General features: G+C 33.4%; 1 protein-coding gene across 1 annotated transcript in view; it reads right to left on the bottom strand.

Annotated features, from left to right (window-relative positions):
- LOC107453200 (uncharacterized) overlaps nt 1-25439 on the bottom strand; it is a 76047-nt gene that overhangs the window by 13014 nt on the left and 37594 nt on the right. The window contains exons 3-11 of the mRNA XM_016069926.4: nt 23460-23725; nt 20785-21070; nt 18474-18766; nt 16787-16959; nt 15308-15430; nt 13066-13590; nt 11123-11943; nt 8390-8633; nt 2173-2327 (exon numbers count right to left, since the gene is read on the bottom strand). Of these exons, the coding sequence (XP_015925412.1) occupies nt 2173-2327; nt 8390-8633; nt 11123-11943; nt 13066-13590; nt 15308-15430; nt 16787-16959; nt 18474-18766; nt 20785-21070; nt 23460-23656 (2817 nt within the window). The 5' untranslated portion in view covers nt 23657-23725. The remainder of the gene's footprint in view (nt 1-2172; nt 2328-8389; nt 8634-11122; nt 11944-13065; nt 13591-15307; nt 15431-16786; nt 16960-18473; nt 18767-20784; nt 21071-23459; nt 23726-25439) is intronic.

Below are 25439 nucleotides of genomic sequence, written 5' to 3'. Positions count from 1 at the left end.
GGTGAATGATGACAATCACATAGTCGCTTTGGTGAATGTCCGAAATATTTATTACATCCGATTCGATATTAATTTATTCGTGGATATAATTACATTTATTCGATATTTTAATACTTACTGACGCTAGATTAGAAGAAACATCAGTGTAGGGTATACCGGGCAAATATATACCGGGCAACGGCACTTGACCTTAAAAAAACATCAGTGTAGGGTATACCGGGCAGTGGCACTTAACTAGACTTAGTATGACCTTTGATAAATATCCAAAATATATACTAGGTCTAGTTAAGTGCATCTTCTCGGCATACATTTGCCCGGTATATCCTACACTGATGTTTTTTTAAGGTCAAGTGCCACTGCCCGGTATACATTTGCCCGGTATACCCTACACTGATGTTTCTTCTAATCTATCGTCAATAAGTATTAAAATATCGAATAAATTTAATCTATCGTCAGTAAGTATTAAAATATCGAATAAATCAATATCAAATCGGATGACGTTTTGAATTTGTCATTTTTGAATGACATTTTGACAAATCGGAGATGTATTTTATACTTTGCCGGTTTCTCATTTGGTATTCTACAGAATGCCTGGGAAATGTGTGAAATATAAATCATTTCATACTTTGCCGGCTAATTTTAGGCATTTTTTACAATGCCGGATTTCATACTTTGCCGGTAACATATGTACTATAGAATACGTTCAACATAGTTAGCAACTCTTCTTATTTTATGGAAATCACCATTGAATTTGTCATTTGTCCATAACCCTACCTTAGCTGCCCTAGATTCCAACATCATCATTTAACCCTTTGAAGCAAAACTTTTATTAAACATATTTTCATACTTTTTTCATTATCTTTTATTAATTTCGGTCAAAGTAAGTGAAAAATATTATATTTAGCACTTTAATTATTGATGATTATGAAATATTGGTATCTTTATCTGCGTTAAAGATAAAATTTTCTAAACACGACTTACTTCTGAACAATATTTTTTTAAATTTGCACTTATTTAAATCTAAACGAAACAATTATTCATCATTGATGCTTCTTTTATTTAAAAAATCGATTATTGTTAAGTTTCTGAATATGAATGAAAAGAAAATTTTAAACTCCTTTCATTAGATTTCATTATTAGTACAAATATAATTCAGATAATCTAACAGATTTTTTTAGTTAACTGTTTTCTACAATTAAAAACTACTAAAATATACTTTTACTTGTAATTACAGGTTTAAAAAATTTATAAAAGGAATACTGGTGTCTCATCTGTGCCAAAAGGTTAAATTAAATAAAAAAAAGTTAAGAGTTAAAACAAAAACTAATGTTTGAATCTTATTCTTAGGGTCGATCACTTTTTCTAAATGCAAGTTTTTAGAATGCAATAAAATACGCAAAATTTAACAATTCATATTATAGTATGAAAAATTTTTGCTCTCATAAAACAAAATGTCTAGAAATTTAGAGTGATTGAAATATACAGCTTTATTTTAACAAGTCAAAATTAACTCAACCAAAAAAAAAAGAGCGAAAATTGAAAACAGAATTATTAAATGAAATATATAAAAAGGTGCGAGAATATATTAAACAGCGTAAAAAATTCGACATATAAATAAAATTTCTTGTAGTTGCTGTTATAAATGGAAGTAAATTCTATATCGTATTTAAAATTTTATTTAGGTCGAAATTTTTATTTATTATTGCTTAATTATTATTTTTTTTGAAATTCTTCGTAGTCCTTAATAATGTATTCTTATAATTCTTATTTAAAGTATATAATGTTTCCCTGTTTCCTGAAATACGATTCTAATGTATGTTCACGTTAAAATTAAACATATAGTTTTAAAATATTTCTCTTGTCTTACGCTTAATGGACAAAAAATAGAAAATTGCTAAGCATTTTTTGCTTGCAATTTGCTGTATAAATAAATTCTCGTTCTTAGTGAGCAAAGCAATTTCTTAGTGAGCAAAGCAATTTCTTAGTGAGAAAAGCAATTTCTTAGCGAGAAAAGCAATTTCTTAGTGAGCAAAGCAATTTCTTAGCGAGCAAAGCAGTTTCTTAGTGAGAAAAGCAATTTCTTAGTGAGCAAAGCAATTTCTTAGTGAGCAAAGCAATTTCTTAGTGAGCAAAGCAATTTCTTAGTGAGTAAACCATAAAAAATGAACTCACTTCCACAGTTTCACGTTCGTATCTAAGTTTCTCTGTACACCTTTCTAAAGTATCAATCCTCATTTTCAATTGATCCATCGTCTGGCGACACGTGATCATGTCTCTGGGCGTCGTGCCTTGTCTGTGCATTTCCCATAATTTTGCACGGTAATGCTCTAAAACCATACAAGTCATGAGTCAAAATGCATTAAATCAGCGATTCTCAACCTGTGGGGCGCGCCCCCCTAGGGGGGCGCGAGTACACCAGAGGGGTGGCGCGAGTACACCAGAGGGGTGGCGCGAGAATATTCAAGAGAAAATATTATTTAAAAAAATTTATTAACTGGATGAAAGGAAAGCACACATATACATAGAAAACAAAATACATTTTGACATATTTAATAACTTATTAAAGTGAAACAACTTATTAAGTCAAAATTTAAGGTGGGGAGCCAAGGGTGGCTTGGCCTTAAGGATTTTTTTATAATTTTCTGATTAAGTCTGTGTATCTGAATTTTTTCTGTAACATCTTACACCTATCTCTAATATATATCACGTATACTTTTAATTGTAAAACAAAATTTCATTTATTTTATAGTACAATTTTAAAATTTTAGCTTCTGCACCTAAGGTTTCGCACAGGTTCCAAAGGTGAACCATGTTTTGAAATCACTTTTTCACTTAATCAAATTATCTTTAGAAGAAACACTTGGACTGGCAAACTTCTTTTAAAAAGGCACTTTAAGTGTCTTGCTGGTAGGAACAAGTTTCTCGACTTTAAAAAAGATATTTGCTTTCAGAGTGTATAATTTGTTTATTGATTTTACTTTGATAGTTCTTGTGTGAAGTCACTAACGATTCTTTAGAGTTCGCTCATTAGAATTAATCAAGAATTATTGAGTAAATTTTTTCAGAAGGATTAGCCAACAAGTAAGAGTTAAATAACCATACTAGAGTTAACTAACTAAACCCATAACTAATCTAAAAATACCCAAATTTGAAAGAAAATACCAGAATCGACCACAAAAACACTCATAACTACCACAAAGATCAAAAAAATACCTGAAAAATGACTTTAAAATGCAAACAAAACAAAAAACTTGAAACAAAATATCGCAAAGTCTACTAAAGTGCAGAGAACGTCAAAATATTATAAAAATTTAAAAAATACCAAAGTTCCACATTTGCTTAAAATGAAATAAATCAATTGGCATTTAATTCAAGCATTCCTTTTTGAGAAATAATATGCTACGTAATGATTTATAATTAACTCTTTTATAGATTTCATGTTTGCTTCCGAAGGTGGCCCGAGTGTCGCGCCACTTGGGAACATACATAAGGTCTCTCTTACCATTTGCACGACATAAAACTATTAATCTGATAGATTAATTCGAATTAAAGTAATGTGGTTAAAGAAAAAGAAATAAACTTTCAGAAAACATATTATAACTCAAAGTTCTAAGAATTCTTTCTCACCTGGAAATTAGAACGACAACTGCAAATAATTAAATCACTTCATACAATGGAGGCCATTCAAGGAAATATCTTCCAATTCAGCCTCGTGCACCTCAGATACAAGATTTACAATGCAGAAGGGATATCTTATGATTCAAAATAAATTTCATTTTACTTTGGGGGGGGGCTACGTTAGGAGCACTGGCCATCTTTGGCTTACCCACCTTACTTAATCAAACATACTAAATTTTTTAAAAAAAATCATAATTTTTAGAGACTTCCTTGGGTCTGTCCTGCAGAGCAAAGTTTTTTGAGGTGAGGCTTAATATTAGAAATAGCCACTGTCAGTCCTGTTTCTATATTTAGCCGTGATCTATATTTTGTCTTCAAAGAAGCCACAGCAGAAAATCCAGTTTCACAAAAGTAGGATATTGAAAACGGTAATAGAATGCGAAATGCCCTTTGTTTCAGTGCAGAAAAATCCTCCTCCTGCCAAAATTCAAATAGTGATTTATTACTAAATTGTATTTCAGTTTCGCCACTTGTCGTGAAGTCTATGAAGTTTTCTTCCTCATCAATTGAGAGTCCTTCGGGAGTCTTATGAAATGGATTCCTAACCCACTCGTAACTTGCTAGCAGTTTGTCATGAGCAGGAAAATACTTTTTAAAATTCTTTGCCAGCATGGCTAAATGATTTTCAACGGTTACAAACGTAACTTTCATATATTCTTCTTCAGCCTTATAAGTTTTAGTACAATTATCCACATTTGCAAGCATTGTTAGGTTTTTTTGCTTTACATTTCTGCCCCACAATTCTAATTTTCTACAAAAAGCATTAACTTCATCACTCGTATCCAACATATGTGTATTTGCTCCTTGGAGTTTAAGATTCAAATTATTTAATATCCCAAATTTGACGACCAAGTATCTCATATTCATCACAACTAAACAATAGTGTAAATTCCCGGTTTCCGGTCTGTTATCTTCTAAGAAAATGACGATTTCTTCTCTTAATTCATGAGCACGTCGCAAAAATTTCTCACGTGATAAACATCTTGCCTCACATTTAAATAGTAACTCTGTATGTACTGAACCCATGTCATTACAAAGAGCAGAAAAGATTCTCGATCTCAGGGTTCTCATTTTTATATAATTTGAAATGGTTACAACCGCAGTTAATACAATATTTAAACCAGGACGTATTTCTTTCGAGCCCAAAGCTTCTCTGTGGATCATGCAATGTGTCCAGACGCATTGAGGCGATTTTTGTTTTACTAGTGCTTGTATACTTTCGAACCTTCCGGATATTGAACAAGCATATTCCGATGCATATTCCAGTGCATATTCCGATGCAATTTTTGCATTCTGTGTTTGCATCATTCATAACATCATTTAAAATAGCAAATAATGCTAGCGCTGTTGTTTTGAGTTCTATTGATTTGCAGAAAAGTAGTTCTACTACTGACATATTATCACAAAATCAAACATAGGCAATGAAATGAGCATCTTTATTAATATCTCTTGCTTCAAAGTTTATTGAAAACATTTTGTCACGCAACATCGAGAAAAGCTGACACTACATTTTCAGCTGTATCACCAATTCGACGAGCAACAGTATCATTTGAAAGAGGTATGGACTGTAATTGTTTTGAAAAATTAACTCCAAACATAGTTTCTACAATCTCAATTGCTGCTGATTTTTACTTTACTTTTGTTTTGGTAGTTAGTTAAAAATAATTTAAAGACAGAATTAAAAATACTCAATATACATTATTGTTGCATATATTTTACTGCAAGTGGGGGGCGCGATGAAAATTATGATTGAAAACTGGGCCGCGAATACTGAAAGGTTGAGAAACGCTGCATTAAATGAAGAAAAAAGTTTGTAGAAAAACGAGCTCAATAAAAATTTCAAAAATCTTAAGAAATTTCACTGATTTCCAATACCTTAGTACTATCAATTGTAAACATGAAAAGCAATAAAAAAACTCATCCCTTTAGCAAATATTTAAATAAGGCTGTTATCAATGAAAAAAAGACATTTTCCAAGCATCTTAACATTTTTAACAACTTGTTGTTTAACAATAAGTTGATATTTAAAAGTTCAATAAACCAACACTTAACATGTTCATGGAAAAAAATATTTAATTTTAAAAGTATCTTATATTTCGATTAATGTTTTCACAGTTAATTCAATCCAAAGTTGATCTTTAATTTTATTCATTATTTCAGAAAATGGGTATTTACAGATCAATTTAGTAGTCCGACGTAACGAACATAAATTGCGCAGTGGAGGAAAAATGAGAACGACGTCACTAAGTTCGAGCTACTAAGCTGTGCAGTGGCGGAAATTCGAAAGATGTCATTACGTTAGGACAACTAAAGAATCGCATTTCTTGTTTATGGTAACCCGTGCTGAGACCTTCTCTATTTTATGAGGTATTGTGCCTTAATAATAGGAACAGATTCATTATTTATCAAAAATAAGTTTTTCCTAAACTCAAGCCAAGCGTGCCAACCCAACAATGAAAACGAATTGGTTACTTAAATAATTTACCGAAAGAGAAAAAATTCCAAAATACATTAAAAAATTAAAACAGAGTTGCAACGGAATGCATAAAGTTGAAGAGCAGCTAAGTTAAAGGAAGATTAAAAACAGATTTTGATATGCGGTTATGTGAGACAGTTAATAATAAATTCGTTGCATGTTTACATTGAGCAATTAGCTGCCATATATTTTGAAAATGGAAATAAAAATTAAATATATTTTTAACAGTTAATTGAAATTTATAAAGCTAGGAAACATATAATGCTGATAATGGTATGATATTTAGTTCCTGCCTTTTTTTAAATTTTACTTAAATCATCAGACATTTCTGAAGCACCCGATTTGTGATTTCATTCAAAACTGCTTCATTTAACATACATTTTTGAAGCACCCGATTTGTAACTTCATTCCAAACTGTTTAATTTAACATACATTTTTAAAGCACCCGATATGTAACTTCATTCAAATCTGCTTCATTTAGCATTGATGAGTGAGCATTCTCATTAATTAGACTCACTGCATTTTTTCACTTTCTAGAATTAAATCAGAAAACTAATTGAAATTGTACAAAACGAGACCCTGGGAAAAATTTGAAGATCAAAATGAGTTAAACTGTAAAAATAAAAGTATTGGCTTGCAGGGAGCCAGGACTGATAGAGAGCACACTTTCTCCATCGCAATGCCAAAACATTTCAAGAGCTATAATCTATTGTTCTGGTTGCTATTCAAAACAAATGTTTCACCCTATTTTTTTATTTGAGGAGGATTAATTAGTAACCATTCAAGTGACCTCAAACAAAGTATACAGTGCCTTAAAACCAATTCAAAAAGATTTGCTTCATATTTAAATTTTGTGTTACATTTTATACCATTTTCCTCGTTAACGATTTTGAAAATAATGTTACATAGGTGGTGGTTTCAGAACCCGGAAAATCCATACGGGATTGAGCAGTTATGAAGCGTGGTTACTACTATCATCTACAGTCTGATTTAACACTTTGACTGCCACGTCACCCATATTCGGGTGACAGCAATGTTTCTGATCGGGCCGCGTCACCCGGTGATGCTTATTTGACTATTTGCGAACGATATTCGTATGTATTTTTAATAAGATATTTCAGACAAAGTAACAAAACTATTGAATTGTTATAAAAGTAATGCAAAAATGTTTTATTGAGAAAATTATTGTGAGCCTCGTAAAAGCTTTCTCATTCACTGCTATTTGAATCACTAAGAAATAAGTTTTCCATTTTTTTTTCTTTTCAAAATTTCAACGAACTTGAGCAAAGATTTTACGTTATACTCCCCTCTTTACTCGGCAAAGATTCAAACTTGATCGGGTAAAGTGGCGATATGAGAAACAGGAACGAAGCAACGGACACAAATAAACAGACATGAAATGAAACCATGGAAACAAACGTAGCAAGATATTATTCTTGTGACTATCAGAGACTCGCATAATTGTTTTTTAACTGTCGCTGAACAGCCGACCTAATTTTATAGGTTTACGACTACATTGTTCAACTCCATCACCTTGTAATCTTGAACCCAATCCAGAAGACAAGGGAACTCCTGGATCGAGTATTGGGAGAAATTTATTTCCCTTCGTGGAGGACTTTTTGATGGAACTAACCCGTATTTGCGTTACATGGAGAGGAAGACTACGAAAACCTCCCACGGTTAGTCTGATGACATGGGGACTCTAACCCATCCAAAATCCGTCTACCACTGAGGATATTTCATGTCAGCACTGTGGTTGGTGCAAGCCGGATGCGGAATTCGTATCGACTGTGATTCGAACCCGGTTCGCCTCACGACTCGCATTATTGAAATATCGGTGGGAGTACTAAACTAAACTCAGCGGCGCGACAGCCCATAGAGGGCCAAGGCCTACTGTGCCCATCTCAGTTTTCTTGACCTTTGGGCTCTGGGGTGCAGGAGCAAATGTTCCGGTTAGGTGGTCAGCCGAACGCGAAACCCCCAGTGTTTAGTTCCCAAGCATGCTTGGTACTTATTTATCGACCCACTGAAGAGATGAAAGGCTGAATCAACCTTGCCCGGCCCGAGGAACCAGAATTTTCTTAAGGATCATTAAAAATTATCAATCCAAGATCATCATCAATATTTTATTTGTGTAACTTTAGTTCGATTTAATAGTAAACGAAAATGTTTCAATTGCTGCTAAATCAACTAAAAAAAATGAAATATTTTGTTTCGAATAAACTCACAGATTACCTGTTTCTTGGATGTGATGGGTATTCATGACATCCACTTTTTCGTCCAGTATCTCCAATTCTTTTTCCAACCTCCTGCAGATTTCCTCTTTATCTTTCAATTGCTCCAGCAGGATGACATTCTCTTCCAAAAGACTGTAATACGTTTCGGACTCCTTTCTTTTCTTCTCTGTGTCATTATCTGGATCACTTTTCTCAGCTGTATTCGCGGCTTCGTCATCAGCTGGAACCTCGTGACACCGTATCTGAATGCAGAAACAAAAATCATGTATGTGACAATTTCTCTTGATTTAGCATCGTTTTAATACAAAGTTAAAATTTGCATTTTAATCAATATCGCCGAACGGCCTGTGTAGGGGTCAGGGAATTAGCCTTGCATCAAAAAGGTTCTGGTTTCGAATCCCGGGCCAAGCTATGAATGATCTTTCATTTTCTGTACTCTCTGTCCTTGCTTTGGGAGCAACGCTGACCCACCTAATATGCTGCCCCTGAAAGAGTGGCCAACAAATCTGCCCGTCAGATTCCTGTATGAAGAAAGTTCATTCTCCAGGTGGGCATTGGAAATTTTTTTTTATAAATAAATGCTATCTGCTTTTATAGTGCTAATTACTATTTTATCTACGTATGCATGTGTATCCACGTATCTAAATATGTGTGTTTTTACACAATCTTTCCATCCATTTCTCATATATTTAACATCCTTGCAAATGCTGCATTAAATATTTTATCTTCAGCTGGATCTTCAAGATATCGTGAAGCAAAACTAAAATTTATGTACCACAATCGAATTCTACCTGACTTAGAATTGTACTGTACTAAACTAATTCACTAGTAAGTATAACCTTAAAAAATATAAATAAATAAATATTGCATACTTTTACAAGGTTGACGTCGGTTTTTTTTCACAAATACATGCTCTCTTACAACAATATTTTAATCTCTGTATTTTTTCACAAAACTTTTTACGAAGTTTTGTTCTTATTTCAGAAAGTGAAACTAGTTAACATGGTGTTTAGAAGCACTTTCACCAGCAAAATTTAAAAAAAAAACACAATTTAAGTGCCTCACACTTGAAGCAAAGCTATAATTTCAAACAATATATGCCCTCATGCCTTGAAGAATTATCTGGGCTTTTACAGCAGGCAAATAACATAAATATTTTAAAAGTTATTGAAAAACGAAAACGAATGCGAAAAGTACGAAATATACTAATTTAGGTATAAAATTTTGTATTGATATATTTGGTGATCAGCCGACCAGTCTGTGTAGGGGGCAGGGAACTGTCCTTGCATCAGAAAGGTTCTGGGTTCGAATCCCGGGCAAGGCATGGATGTTTCTCTCTCTCTATCTGTGTTCTATGTCCTTTTCTCCTTTGTGTGTGAATGTGACCCGCCCTATAAGCGGGTTGTGGTAGTGTGACGTGGGCGACGCTGTTCCACCGCCGTGGCTTCGCCACAGGTGCCCACTGGGTAACGAAAAGAGAATAAGCAGTTCTGGCACTTTCTGTGGCCAATGGACAGTAGCTCCAAGTGCCCGCCATTAAAAAAAAAAATATTTGGTGATCATTAAAACTTCTCCAATACAAAGCAGTTTTAATGCCGATACTTTGAAAGTATTTGTCTTATGTCCCCTCGAAAGGGATAATTACCGGAGAAAATTAGTTGCTCGTGGTGAATTTTTATTATCATGAGTTGGCCGCGTGCAATAGCATCATGCTAAGTCATGCTTAATACATTTTATCTTTATTCTAATGGGATGAACAACAAAAAAAGAATTTTGCTTACTTCAATAACATAAAGTCACTGAAAAGGGGCAGCAAAAAATATTAAATAAAGAAAACTGAAACTTTTTAGCAATATTAATTGAAAAACTTAGTGTAAGAACCAAGTAAGCTGCATTTTCAGAACGAAAAAAAAAGTTGTATTCGAACTATTTTATAACCAATTAGGGATAGATAGGACTAATAATTCTTATAATAGATAGGACTAATAATTCTTAGGGATAGATAGGACTAATAAGATAGGACTAATAATTCTTAGGGATAGATAGGACTAATAAGATAGGACTAATAATTCTTTGCCTTATTTTATTTATCACTGCCTAATTTTAAATAAAAATTATACAAGCCTGCTAAAAAGTGATATGAATTAGTTATGTTAAGGACGCCTGGTGGCAGAATGGTAGCGCTTCGCGCTCCCGTGCCACAAGTCCTAGGTTCGATCCTCGGACCGGACAAGGTTGACTCAGCTTTTCATCCCTTCAGTGGGTCGATAAATGAGCACCAAGCATGTTTGGGAACTAAACACTGGGGGTTTCGCGTTCGGCTGACCACTTAACCGGAACATCTGCTTCTGCACCCCAGAGTCCAAGGTCAAGAAAACTGAGATGGGCACAGTAAGCTTTGGCCCTCTGTGGGCCAAGGCCTACCATGCCCCCAGAGGTATAATCTGTTGTGGGAACATAGAGGACTTTGTGCCAGGAGAAATTTAACGTACACCAGTCACCATTTACTACACGGGCCGTTTTTGGCCGGTGAGGCCGTTCTTGGCTCCCATTCTCATGAACGTGAGTCCAGCACCCAGCCGACCAGGCTATCCCGGCCCTGTTGTTCCCTTAAAGTTGAGATGTGGTGTGAGAAGCTTTATTCCTATTCATTTAAAAGTCCTTATTCATTTTAAATATTCCATAACACAATTTGTGCAATTATAAAACATAGATATTAAAAAAAACTTACGGAATTACTTAGCGAAATGCTTGCACCATTTTTCAGAGCAACCAAAGTAGACAAGTCTGGTTCAGAATTAGCTCTGGATGAATGATTTGCCCTATCAATTTCCAATCCATCAGCCAATTTCACAGAAGGCAAAGAATTAGAGGAATTGTGAGATGGTTGTCCCATGTCGGCAATACTGGACTCAGATCTCGACAGCACTCTTTGCAAATGGCCATTCTTTTGTGTCATTGATGGCTGCGCCACCAAATGGCTAGAGTCCAACAATGCGATTGTCGATAGTTCTGGCCCTAGTCCTCGTTTGGTTTCCCATTCATATAATTTCTTTGTAAAAGCATCTGATATACCCTCGAATCTGAATTCCCCAGCTGCGGTTTTGACAAGGACTTCTCTCTTATTCGAATTGTTTGCTGTGAGTACCGTTTCTCTCAGTTTTTCCAGTCTCAGGGCCCTCTCTTCGTATTTCTGCCTTTCTTTAGACAGTCTCTGTTTTTCCTTTTCGATTTTCTGCAGCTCTTTCTCCAGCCACGCAAGATCTTTGATTTTCGGTTTAATGTTTTTGCTGTCGTCCCGTTCGGATTTCTTGCGGTTTCTCGCGGCGTCTGAGGACTGTTTGTGATCGAATTGGGGTGAGCAGGACAAGGCCCCGACGCTCCGCATTCTTTCCCATTCCTGAATTTTCTTGTGGAAATCTTCGCTGAGGTTCTGCTGAAGCTGAAGCATAAGATCTGAAGATGGAGATACAGGGGATAGTTGATGCACGTAACCTTCGCTGCCAACTCTATTCATTTCCGGTCTATCGTGGTCAGCATCGTTAGTCATTTCTGTAAAATAATAAAATATTGCTCAGAATCAAAGGTATATATATATAAAGGCTACAAAAGCTGCTAGGCAGGTTTCAAATATTTACCATTCATTCTAGTATAGATAACACTTATTATAGAATGAATGGGTAACTGAATTTAAACAATGGCAAGCTTCCTAAAAATTTAAAAATCTTACGCTGTATCCCCAACCCATCTAATGTTACTTTTACGAAGCTTGTTATTTTTGCAACTTGTGTTTCAATTTACGCATCATTTTACCATTCATAAAAGTTTTTTGCAATTTATAAATTCTAAGAGGTAGTAAGCCTTAAATAAATTTAGGAAAACTAATATCACAACTTAAATAAAGCGTATGGTTTTACATGTTCTGAGTATTATCCCCTATTTGGCTATATTTGCGTAAAATATCGCAATTTGGTAGCATCATAGCATGCTCGTGGAGTTGTCCATATTCGTTTTCTGATAAAATTCGACGAATTAAGCCTAAGTTAAAATGATACAACACGTTATATAGTAAACATTGCAAGTGTATTAATATTTGCTAAAGTGCTTTTTCGTAAATAGGCATAAAAATAAATCGTAAGTAGTAACTGGACATTTTAAGAAGAAAACAAGGTTACTTTCCATACAATTCTATTCTTACAAGGTTAACTATCCATACAATTTAGCCTATCAAAGCTAGGCGTGCTCTTTTGTTTAAGCTTGAAGGTCTTTAGGCCTTCAAGAGGCGAGCTTGGCTAAGCGTGCTCTTTTGTCTAACCGGGTCTTGGAGGCCACACCTCTCCCTCCCCCCACTTTTCTTGTCTCCTCACGACCTAGAATAGGAAAGCAGAAGCAATGCATACATTATATGAGTTACTCAGTTCATTATATGAGTTGAGTATAGTCATTTCTTGCTGCCAACTTTAAATCATTATCCGTTAATTGCTAGGTCATTTCTGAAAATATACAATAAAATTCATTATTTTCCGAGCTTCATAGTTTTTGATATAAACTTGAATTGTTACCACAAAAGTGTTCAAAAGACTATTTAACTTTAAAAATATGCATATATAGTATATACTATTTTAGAGAATAAAAAATAGTTTTAATTAATCTATAAAATAAAAGGTTCCATACCGTCAATTTCGTCAAATGTGAAATTCCCATCATGTTGGCTATCTGGACTTGCAGGCGTAGACAGCGACATGAGGTCTCTATCATCATCCTTTTTTCCCTTCAGAGCTTTTTTCATTTTAGTCCATGTTGATTTCCTGTGGAATGTTGGCGAAGAACTTGGCGTTCTTGGACAAACGTAGTCTACTTCTTGGTCAAAAATAATGGGACCAGGCTTATTCCTTTTTTTCTTAATAGCATCTTCTGTCACACTTTGTCTAATGGAGGATTCTACAAACTCATTGTAGTTCTTTAAATCTATTGCTTCCGAAAAAGACAGAGGTCCTTTATTCGATGATGGTTCAAAGTCTGCCAGTGAATAATCTCGTCGTAGTGACCGTCTTTTGAGGCTATCTCGACGTTTTTCTATGATGGTTTTGACTCGTCCCCAAGGACCTTTTCCCCTCTTCCCATCATCCTTGTCGAATTTGGATAGGTCTTGAGAACGATAACTGTCTCTTTCAATCGTGGCACACTTGATTTTCATTTCTAAATTAAATTAATCGATATTACATGAGTAGAAAATGTGTATTCAAAACATCTGTATGTGTCAGACATGAAGCAAAGCATTTTTTCTGTAAACAGGAAAGTAGAATTTCGCAAACAAACTTATTTCGGAGCTTTTATGGTTTTATAGGAACTTAAATTTAAAATGTCTCATATAAACCCATCATGTTGGTCCTAAATCAGGAAAAAGTTAGTGGCATAATAATTTTGTAATTAGTTTCTCTCTGAATGGAGATAATTTTACTGTCCATCACTACCAATTCCAATAAATATGCTCTAAGAATAAAAACTTATTTGATTTGATACAATAAAAATAAATAGGAACCTTAAACAAAACTATTCCATTAACTGAAATTGAATTTTTTAAAACTTTTTTACACATTTTGGTCCCTTGAACTATTATCGTAAAATAAATGAAAATGTTAATGACTCTTCACAAACTGGGCAGCAGGTTGTCACAATGACAAAATTGATGTTATAAGCATTTTTAAATTTAAAAATATTCTATTTGAAGGTATATTTAGCAATCTTTTAAAGAAATAAGCATATAAGATTTCATTTATTTATTGATTAATAATTAAACATACTTTAAGAGCGTTTTTAGAACTTTTCAAAAATGAAGTAACTTTGACTGCAACATAGAATTTGATAACTCGTCTCTGACTTGTACTCTGTTAAGATTTTCACTGGCCTCAGGAAGTATTATGAAGTAAATGTCAATTTCAAAATATGTAATTTTTTATGTACAATTAGAGAATAGAATTTATTTAAAATTACATTTCATATTATAACATTAGAGTTGAAGAATTAAATTTCAAAAAATATTTTTGCACCAAACATTAAAATCGTACAAAACCATAACGCACTTTTGCACTATGCATCTTATAAGATTCTTAAGTGAATATTTATGATCTAGGAAACTCTTATAAAGTATGCACTCATTTCATTTGGATGTTTTTTAATTAAATTTGCAACTTAACTACATTAATCTGTTTCTGAAATTTATGAATTAAAACATATTTTATTAATAATACATTTATTAAGTACATATTTTTCAAACTTTTTCTGCTGCCCCAATATAAGAAACATGAGTTAAAAACCGTTAAACTTCTTTAGATTAAGTTTGTGATAAGTTATAATTTTAATAGTTATATAATTTATTCCAATAATATTTTTGTTCTCGTGATAATAAGTACTCGGCTAAATAAGTTTCATAACATCGCAATTTTTTTCCTTTCGCTTCTAAAGTCATAACATATTACTTTTTAATTCATTGGAATAGAAATCATGTAAATTTCCCCGCTTCAAGCAAATAGTTCATTTATTAATTTTGGATTTTTCAATACTATTCTGCGTTTTTTTTTCTCCAATAATTTGACTAAACAAGAGCTTAAAAACGTTTAAATGTGATAACTCAATTTGTGATAAATTATGACTTACATATTTGTCATATTCATTCGAATACCATTTTTGTACCCATAATTTTAAATACTTTTCCATACTAAGTACTTTTTATAAGAACTAAAAAAAAATTTTCCGCTTATGACTTCCAAGACCTAATTTTTAACTAATTAGAGTCGATGTCAAGTACATTTTTCTGTCTCCGGAAAATTTTCTTCCACTCCAGCAACACATCACTACCTTTAATGAAGACATGATATGAAAGAAAAGTTATTTAAAATTCTGGGGTTTCACGTACCTGCGTTAGAATGACTTTTATCACTTCCAGGACTAGGCGTAGATTTTTGTCTTCTCAGTCCATCTGATGGGATGTCGAGGGTGATATATTTGTCTGACGCTACGGATGCTCTTTTCCATCTGTCTATGGAAAATAGCAAATTTAAATTAACAATTCGCTTGCATTCTATTGGGTTGTTCAGAAAGCAATTTCGCATCTTCTTAACAGAGGACTTAATTATATTGTTTCACTACAAACTTCATACTTAAGATGCGTAATCGTTACATATTTTGAAAGGCTTATTTGCGAAAAAATTCGATTGATTCTGCGCAGTAGTTTTGGTTGATGCCTTTTCAAATATCGAAATTGAGAGTTTTTGGGTTTATTTTACTTTTTACTTTTGAAAAGATAAAAATTCTGTTCAAGCAAGAAAAAAAATTATCCGATGCGTATGGAGAAGATGTATAAACAGTACACCAAAGCCAAAATTAGTTTGCAACATTTCGATCCGGCAAGATTGCAATTGAGATGCACAAATGTGTAACGCTCCCGTTTAAGCTGATGAAGACAGCATAAAGATATTAATTAATGCAAATCGGCGAATAACAACTCGCGAAATCCCTGAAACATTAGATTTACCGAATTTGACAGTTAACAATAATTTGAAAAGCTTAAGGTTTAATCTCAAAGTTCGACATATGGGTTCCGAATGTTTCTACGAAAAGAAAATTGTGCCGTCGCGTCGACACCTGTGATTTGCTTCTCAAATGACAAGAGACCTATGTATTTTTTGAAGCGCATCATCACAGGGGAAACAAAATGGGTTGTCTGTAACGCTGTTCTGGTCTCTTTTTTTTGACCGAAAGAACTTTACTTAAAATAAAGAGGGAAAATATCATCTGGATCAGTTTCAATAACGAGAATTTTAAGCACGTGGAATGAACTACTGCCAGAAAGATGACAAAAGGCATTTGTCCAGAAGGGACAGTATAAGATTCAATAAAATATTTCTTCACTATAAGAAAATGACCAGGGGATAAATCCAATGAAGTGAACCGGGTTCGAATCCCTGTGATGACTGGTTGATGCGAGTTTCGCATCCGGCTTGCACCGACCACAGTGCTGACATGAAATCCCCTCAGTGGTAGACGAAACATGGGTTGGACCCCCTTGCCGTCAGGCTAACCGTGAGAGGTTTTCCTCACCGTGTAACGTAAATGCGGGTTAGTTCCTTTAAAAAGTTTTAAGAGACAGCAAATTTCTTTCGATACCTGATCAAGGAGTTTTCTTGACTTCTGTGTTGGGTTCAAAATTACAAGGCTACGGATATGAACATAGTAGTCGTAAACCCAAAATTCGCTATTCCACGACGGCAATAAAATAAAATGTAAGAAAATGGTCTTTAATTTTCATTAAAAAAATAATTATTTACCGAACAACCCAATAATTAATAATTTATAACACGATATAAAAGTTTTATGGGGTTAATCGATTTCTTACTGTCATCAAAATCATCATGAATATCTTCTAGTGAGGAATGTATTGATGCAATGTCGTGGTACCATGTTGGACTACCAGGATGGCGAAGAATTTGCCTTGCCTCGTCAGAGCGTCTTCTTGGCGCTTGAAGAAGATGGCGATCTTCTTTAGTCTTCCCTGAATCTTTTCTTTCACTGTAAATAAGCATTGAAAAAATGCCATGCAAGATGTGAAATAGAAATTAATTTCTGCCATCCATTTAAATAATAGTTTTATTACTGTCATGTGATGTTCCACGCATGAATTTAAAAATAGTTCAACACGGGATTTTAAAATTGGTTCAAGTATAGGAAAGATGTTTAACACAAGATTTTAAAGTTGGTTCAAGTACAGGAAAGATGGGTAACACAAGATTTTAAAATTGGTTCAAGTACAAGAAAGATGGGTAACACAAGATTTTAAAGTTGGTTCAAGTACAGGAAAGATGGGTAACACAAGATTTTAAAGTTGGTTCAAACTTTTAACACAATATGATTGTACGGATGATTTGTCAATTTTGAGGATTTTTTTAAACTGAAATGGTTTTAAAATAAAATTGATCTTTGCTGATGATTAACATTGATTCGAAATTGCACATATTTTAGTAGTCAACATCAAGATGTTAAAGTAATCATTAACCTAAAAAAAAGTATATTAACAGGTAAATACCGGATAATTTCACATAAGGGAGAATGGAGTAAGACCGGGTTGTAGGGCGAGACCGGATACCTCAATTGTGTCAAAGTTACATCTGTTTTCTTGCGACAAGATCTGAATTACACTTTATTAGTCAAGAAGAAGGAGCTTATCATATTGGTGCGTCGTTGTTGACAAATTCCTGACGCTTGGTAGAGAAGTTTGTTTTACTACGTTTTTGTTTATTAACTATCCTTATTTATTGGTCATTACAGTTATAAAAATTAATTTTTGTCCAGCTTATAATATGTTTACTAACGATTCATGCACAAACAAACAATAAGATTTTAGTCTAAAAATTGCTCCGTCCTGTTTAGTTTAGATAACCTCTGCTCCCGGGGAAAATCCGAGAACAACAAGCTCTCCCTCCTCTCTTGATGTTTGTCTATGCTGAGCCAACAAAAGCTGCAGTGCAGCGTGGGGGGGGGGGGAGATAACTACTTCACTAGCATAATATTCCTAAATTTTATATTCAATAAAAACTTCTGTTTTTTCTCTAAAATTCTAGTATTACGAAGTTTGCCATAAACTTAATATGTGTACCCATTCTTACCCCATTAGTAAGATAAAACCATTAATGACGGGTGATTAGATTTTTTTCTAGAATAAAATCATTCATAAAAATATGGTGTTTATTAACATTGACGGGTTTTCGAAAAAATAACGGCAATTTTATATTTTAATGTAGGACAAAAAGATTTTTTTTTCAAATAAACTAAAGAGCATTTAAGGAACTTTAATATACATAACATGTTTGGATTCATTTCCCCAAAATATTCGATGAAGTTTTGTCCAACGTTAAGATTTTTAGTCATGATTCTCATTGTTTATTTGAAAGTTCAAATTCGAACAATTAATAATAATTGCAATTTCATAGATTTCGGTTACGTGTTAAAACACTGAATAAGAACGTCTCTTTCAAATGGCAGAACTTCTCAGTTTACAGATAAACGAAACTTATTAAAATAAATACCTCTCCCATCCAAAGGCTTCTTTCACTTTGGACCACTTTGGAAAGATTCTTTTTGATTTAGTATCTTCTCCTAAATCTTCATGTCCAACGGATTTACTCCGTTCTCTTCTCACACCTACTACGGGGTTCTGATGTCTACTTCGACGACTTAAATACTTAGATGGACTTCGGTGTGAAAATGCGGTTTCTTCCTTCTTGCCAACATGGGTTTCAGTGGCGCTTTTCTGCAACTCGTAAGGGCCGGATTTGGATGGTTTAACGAAATCTGAACACGTTTGTCCACTTTCTGTAATCTAAAATATTAATAGTAATTTATTAAAATATAGTAAAACGCTTTCAACATTTCAAATATTTTAGAATACATTATGAGTTTTACAGAACGGAGTTGAATATATTCATTTTTAGAGAATTACGAAAAATATGTTTTTTTATGTTTTGAAATCAGTTACAGACGAAACTTCAGGGTGCTCTAGTCGATCAAAAATTCTACTTTAAAAACCCTTATTTTCGATCTGAAATTCGTAAAAGTAATTAAGATTCGAATTTTCGTAAAAGTGATTGAGAAGTTCAATTATTTTGGTCACATTTTAAAAATTATAATACCAAAGGAAAAAAAAATTTCAAACCAAATCATGTATCCTATTTTTAATTCTATCCCATTCGTTTCGAATGCTGTAACTCTTCTTAAAGTTTAATTTCAGTTCAACATATTATTTAAAACACTCTCATGTTCCAAACATTACACAAAAGTTAATTTTCGAAATGGCAAAATCAATTTTAAGGAAAGTACAAGAACACTTAATATTGTACGACGTGCGTGATGATCTGAGCTAAGAGTATGATTACAAAATGTAGAACGAGAGCAATGTACCTATTCTGAACTAGGTAGATATTATGGTATGCTACGTAGATATTACTGTCTACTGTGTAGATATTGTGGTATGCTATGTGTAGTGTGTCTACCACTACAAAACTCCGATTCCAATTCACTAGTATATAAGACGTGTTAACTCGATTTTATGTTAGGGTACCTTAACATGGGGTAGGTTGACATGGTCGATATCCACTCGCCCCCCAGATTGGTGACCATCGGACCTGAGGTGAACACGCCTACCTCGACAAAAACTCCCTCTTCGATTTGAACACGTCAACTTCGATGGACTGTCCACTTTGGACAGTTAACTTGCTACTCGTGACTGTGACATTATCCACCTCCTCGCATTGTCTCGATCACACACAATGTCGGCATGCATACATTCGACTGCTAATGGCAACACAAGAGCATTCACGACCCGAAACTTAATACAGCTGTCAAAAGTATGGTGATCTTAATACAGTTCTCCCAACTTCTCACAAAGCAGCAAAGAATCAACTAGTGACATATTTAATTTTATATTTTTTAACCGTCGCTAAATAACCGACCCTGTAATTTTGAACCCAATCCAGAAGGCAAGGGAACTCCTGGATCAAGTATTGGGAGAAATTTGCCATCTTGGAGGACTTTTGATGGAACTAACCTGCATTGCGTTACATGGAGAGGAAAACCATGGAAACCTCCCATGGTTAGCTTGACGGCAAGGGGACTCTAACTCATGATCCGTCTACCACTGAGGATATTTTACGTCAGCACAGAGGTCGGTGCTAACCGGATGCGAAATTCGTATCGACCAGCCATTGCTGGGATTCGAACCCGGTTCTACTCATTGGAAGGCGAACACTTTATCCCCTGAGCCATCACGGCTCGTGGTATACTATGCGTATAATATAGAATATTAGGTAGAAGTTGTAGTTCCCTTCAAATTTTAACTTTGACATTTTAAACATGTGCCATTTTCAATGAATAATCTCAAGAAACTGAAGCGGAAAGGCATGCTTAATACTATATTAGCTTAGAAAAAAAACGTGAAGATGGTAATAAAAGTTGACAGGTTTCGAGTGTTCAAAAATATGCGATTAAAAATGCATTTTCCCCCATTTCGCGTTTCTCGGCTACTTCAGTTTTTCTAGTTAGTTTTCACCGTCATTTATTTTTCATTTTCTCCCTCAGCTAACGCGATTTTGCTTTGATTTTTTATTTCTTTTAACCTTTATTTTCCATTTTTTGTAGGCAACTTCACGTTTTCCATCTCTTTGTCTTCATCGTTCAAATCTGGCTAGTCTTGAAAAAATACGCCCATTTTTGAGCACTCAAAACGCACCAATTTTTTCACCATCTCCATATTTTTTGAAGCGAATGAAGTTTCTATATCATCTAGTTAATGGCATAAGTTTAGCCTGAGATGTTCTTGAACTTAACTTCGTTCGAACTTACCTCTTTATGCATGTCGTGTAATGACTTCAGGTCTTCCAGGTATTGTACCCTCCTATGTAGCTTATAGTTAGTATCTCGGAGTTCACTGAGCTGTTCCATGAGCTTGCACAAGTTATCCAAATGATCTAGACCCACTTTTGTAGTCGTACCGCAAGCTGTCGGACTTTTGCTTTTAGTCGACATCGAATCAATCGACCTGTGATGCTCCCACGACTCTTTAGTGGGAAAGGACATAACGTATTCAATGAATGCTTTTTCCGACTTCAAAGCCTCGTCCATGGAAGCCCTGTAAGTATAATAATGCATTGCGACTAGGTACATTGTCTTAGAAAGCATTCACAAATTTACTTAAATAAATTTAGCATGGATTTAAAAACGATGAAAAATTTCTCAAGTCGAAATTATAAACACATTTTCAAAACTGAAGTCCAGGATTTTCAAACTTAATGAAAGTATATAAGAGTTTTTAAAAGCCATGTCTTTATTTGATCTAAAAAAGAGAAAAGAATTCAATTTTCGTGTTGCTTGAAAAAAAAGCTGAAAACAGTTCAAATGTGCAATTTTTTTCAAAAGCGTTATGCTCATCACTTTTTAAGAAACCATTGAATTACCATAAGTTATATGTTGGTAAGTTATATGCGTTCTGCTTTTTTTTGCCGTATGTTTAAAAAGTAAAGAATTAGCATTCTCCTTTTCAGCTTTTTGCAAAAACACTAAGATATTATTTCATAATTTTCTTCATAATACACAATAATTGAATGCACAAAATGTTTTTTTCAATGATTATTGATTATATCTTATTATTTTATTTAATAATCGTTAAAATAAATTTAAATTGTAAGTTATACAAATTTTTATCATTTTAAAGAATGTAATTTATATATAAAATGTAAAATATGAGAGAAATCGGTCGAATAGTTCCTGAGAAATCAAATTTTAAGCACACAACTTTTTAAAAATTTGATAACTTAAAATTTGTTAGACAGACTTATAATTCAAATTTTATATTTTACAGTATAAAATTGCATTTTTTAAAATGAAGTAAAAATTTGTATTCCTAACTATACAAAATTATTTCAAATATTATTAATAAAATAATATTTACCTACAATTATTTAAAAAATATTTTTTTAGATTAATAATAGAAACGAAACATTTCTTACATTGCATTATAAATATATTTTGGAATTATACTTAGATCACTGAATTTTATAATTGGGTACAAAAATTTCTCCTGACATAGCGAAATGTGCAAAAAGTCGAATTAACATTAAGGTGTTCAAACTTTCAACTGCTCTCCAGGCCAAACTATTTCATAAATCTACCCTCCCCACTTACCGCGGAACCAGGGGGAAAGAGAGGGCCTCAGCCCCCTTACATTTCATAAATGAAGGGACACAGTGCTTCTAATTCTGTATTCCGCTTCTAATTTGTATCAATATATTAGAAAGCACTCCTTTTTGAGGATGAAAAGATTATACCTTTTATTTTCCGGATTTTTATTAATTATTTTCCTATTTCTTCTGATTTTTTTTCCTTTTTCTTATTATTTTTATTTTTATTATTATTTTTCTTTTTCCCCCTTTTTTTCAATCTTCTGTAATTTTTTCCACGTTTTCTCTTCATTTTGAACTTATTTTATGAGTTCAGCTTATGCGCAATAAATAAAACTTATTGTATTTCTTTGTTTTCTTCGTGTTTTTTTTTCTTTTTGTCCTTTTTGTATATATGAAGAGAGAGAGAGCCCCCCACTCTTGAGACATTTCCGTGGTCACTGATTTCCCCCTTATAATTTGAGGATCAGATATCTAAATACGTCGAAAAAAAGATATGTTTATTCATATAAAATACGTTTTCGTGTCCGTTTTCTTAACTTTAATTATCATTTGCACTTATTAATTAGCATATTTGAAGGCGCCACTTTAAATCATTATGATTGAGACTAAGAAAATCAGATCACTAAAATCAAACGTTATTTTTTTTATATTCGTCGTTGAACATCCGACCCAATTTTGGGTTTACGACTACTAATGTTCAACCTCGCAGCCTTGTAATTTTGAACCAATCCAGAAGACAAGGGAACTCCTGGATCAGTACCCCCAGAAGTATTGTTTTGTTATTGGAAAAAGGAGGACTTTGCGACTCGACAGGTTTAACGTGCATCAGTCACCATTCACTACACGGGGAGTCTTCGGCTGGTGGGGATCGAACCCACGAGCTCTTGGACATGGGCCCAGTGCCCTACCAACCAGGTTATCCCGCCCAATCAAACGTTATTGAGAAAATTCCATTTTTTTTTCACACTGACCCTCATTTTCAGGTTTGTAATCGCTTTATAGTCTATCTATGGACTCGCCATTTGTCAGGATAAATGATTGTGACTATGGTTACGAGGCTTAAGTATTTCAAGTTGGGTTGTTAGGTAAATATCTTTGATAGGTTTCGGACCGGGTCAGTAAGACAAAAAAAATCAGGACAGAGAGTAAATCTCCTCTTTGCTATCTCTTTGCTAAAATGTACTATCTCTTGTTTCCCTAGTGACAGAGAATCTTAAACTTTGTGGCGAGGGGAGTTCTTTCTATAGACGAATTATACTGAATCGCGCACTGTTTACCAACACAACTGTTTTTTTTGGCGTAGGCTAAATTACAGCTATTTTATTAGAGGATGATTACCTATCAGCATAGTCTTCCTTAGGTGAATCGGTGACTATTTCAGGTGTTCGCGGTAATTCATTGTGAATTTCATTGTGATCTATAAACACAGATAGAGAGCTGGTAGAAGATGAATCCAGTGGATCTTGGGATTGTGTGCGACTGACTCCTTGCTCCATTTCATCAGATTTACTCTTAGTTTCTGAATTGGCTTCCATAAGTTTCAAGTAGGTAAACAAAATACAGCTCTTCTAGATACTTTGCATTGTTACTGTCTTTTCTGTTTCCTGGTTTAAAAAAAATTAACAACCATTTGTTTATTAAATCGTCAAATAAATATAGTTTGTTCATCAGGAGTTGGCACTTGGCTCCACCTCCTCCGACGAAGAGTTCATTTCAGCGCGGGAGTACGAGGAGAAACGTCGCCGCGTTTGAAATTGAGGCAACCCTTAATGCACGCCAAACGCAAACAGTGAATTATTTTTATAGTCACTTACTTTGTTTTAACATCTGCTATTACACCTTTCGTTACTTTAGCTCGTTAAGTATATTGTAGCAAAATGTCTCAAAAATGACTAACTATTCAAACTCAAAAAATAAATATACATTAAATTTATGAAATACTGAATGTAACATAAAGATTGCGAAATAAATATTTTTGTCATACGATCGCCAAATAGCAACCCTGTTCAGGATTGTTCACATCCTTCTCCCAAAAGTAGCGAAATAGTATCGTCGGATACCACGTGATGAAGGCGGAGCCAAGTGCCAATTCCAGGTGAACGAACTATATATAACGTACTTTCTAAATTGGTAATAATAAATAAACAAAAAATACAAACACTTAAATTAAAAGCTTAAAAATTGAAATAAAATTGTATACAGTATGTATTTAAATATACTTTCATAACTTTCGTATCATCAACCCGATTCAGTATTATTTAAACAACTCATTAAATATTTAAGACATTAGACTGTTTTTTTTTTAAAGTAGACTCTGTCATTGCATGAAACAATTTTTTTTACCAAAGAATATGCTCTTTTTATTACTGATGTGAGTTTGCAACAATTACTGTTAAATTTTGCCAGTTTTTAGTTAGCGCCCACTATACCAATATATATTGTAGTCATAATTCTTGTAAAATTAAAAAGCATTTATGATTTAATTTTTTAATATATAGTTGAAAAGTTATTCTTACGCAGTCTAGTGTTTGCTCATAAAAATGTGCGAAAATTGAGAATTATTCATTTATTTTCATGATTTTCATCTAGGTGAAGACATCTCATCAAATTAATGATTTTTAAAAAAGCTTATAATTTAAAAAATAATAATATTTTAGCTATTTTTTTGTTCTAGAGGACGGATAATTCTTTAAGGTAAGATCTCAATTTTAAAATTATGAAGTTTTAACTAATTAGAATAGTTTAGTAAAAAAAATTATAAATAATATAAATAAAAAGAAAAGTAATTTATAATTTTATAAAATTATATTAAATTGCAATAAATTATTTTAAACCTTATGTATGTGTAGTTTAAAATTTGTTTTGTACTTAAAACACCCAAATAATGTGTGTAGAAAAAAACTTAAAGAGTTTGACGACAAATATTCGGAATTATAAACTATGTCTGATGCGGAATTGGACATTAACTATTTGTTAAGTTACGGTACTTCTGGAAAGTTATCAAAAGACATTAAGGGTAAATCGAAAATAATTTTTTAAATAAAAAATTTCTTTTATTAGTTGATGACACGAAAAAATAAATAAATTGATTCAGAAACTTTTCGACAAATCATACGAAAAGTAAAATATTCAATACCTTTCGTGTTAATGTTCAATTAGTTGTTATAAAAATACATTTAATATATGAATTAAAACATGTTAATGAATGGTGCTTTGTTGCATTTTTTTTAGAAATTGAAACTCTTAAAATAGTACTTAAAGCGTGTTTATGTCTGTGGTTCATTCTATAAATATAAATCTTGAATTACATAAATTATT

Source organism: Parasteatoda tepidariorum, chromosome 9 (genome assembly GCF_982258835.1).
Source record: "Parasteatoda tepidariorum strain Cologne lab strain chromosome 9, Ptep-v5.0, whole genome shotgun sequence".
NCBI classification, from domain to species: domain Eukaryota; kingdom Metazoa; phylum Arthropoda; class Arachnida; order Araneae; family Theridiidae; genus Parasteatoda; species Parasteatoda tepidariorum.
This window is presented reverse-complemented; position numbering and strand designations above follow the sequence as displayed.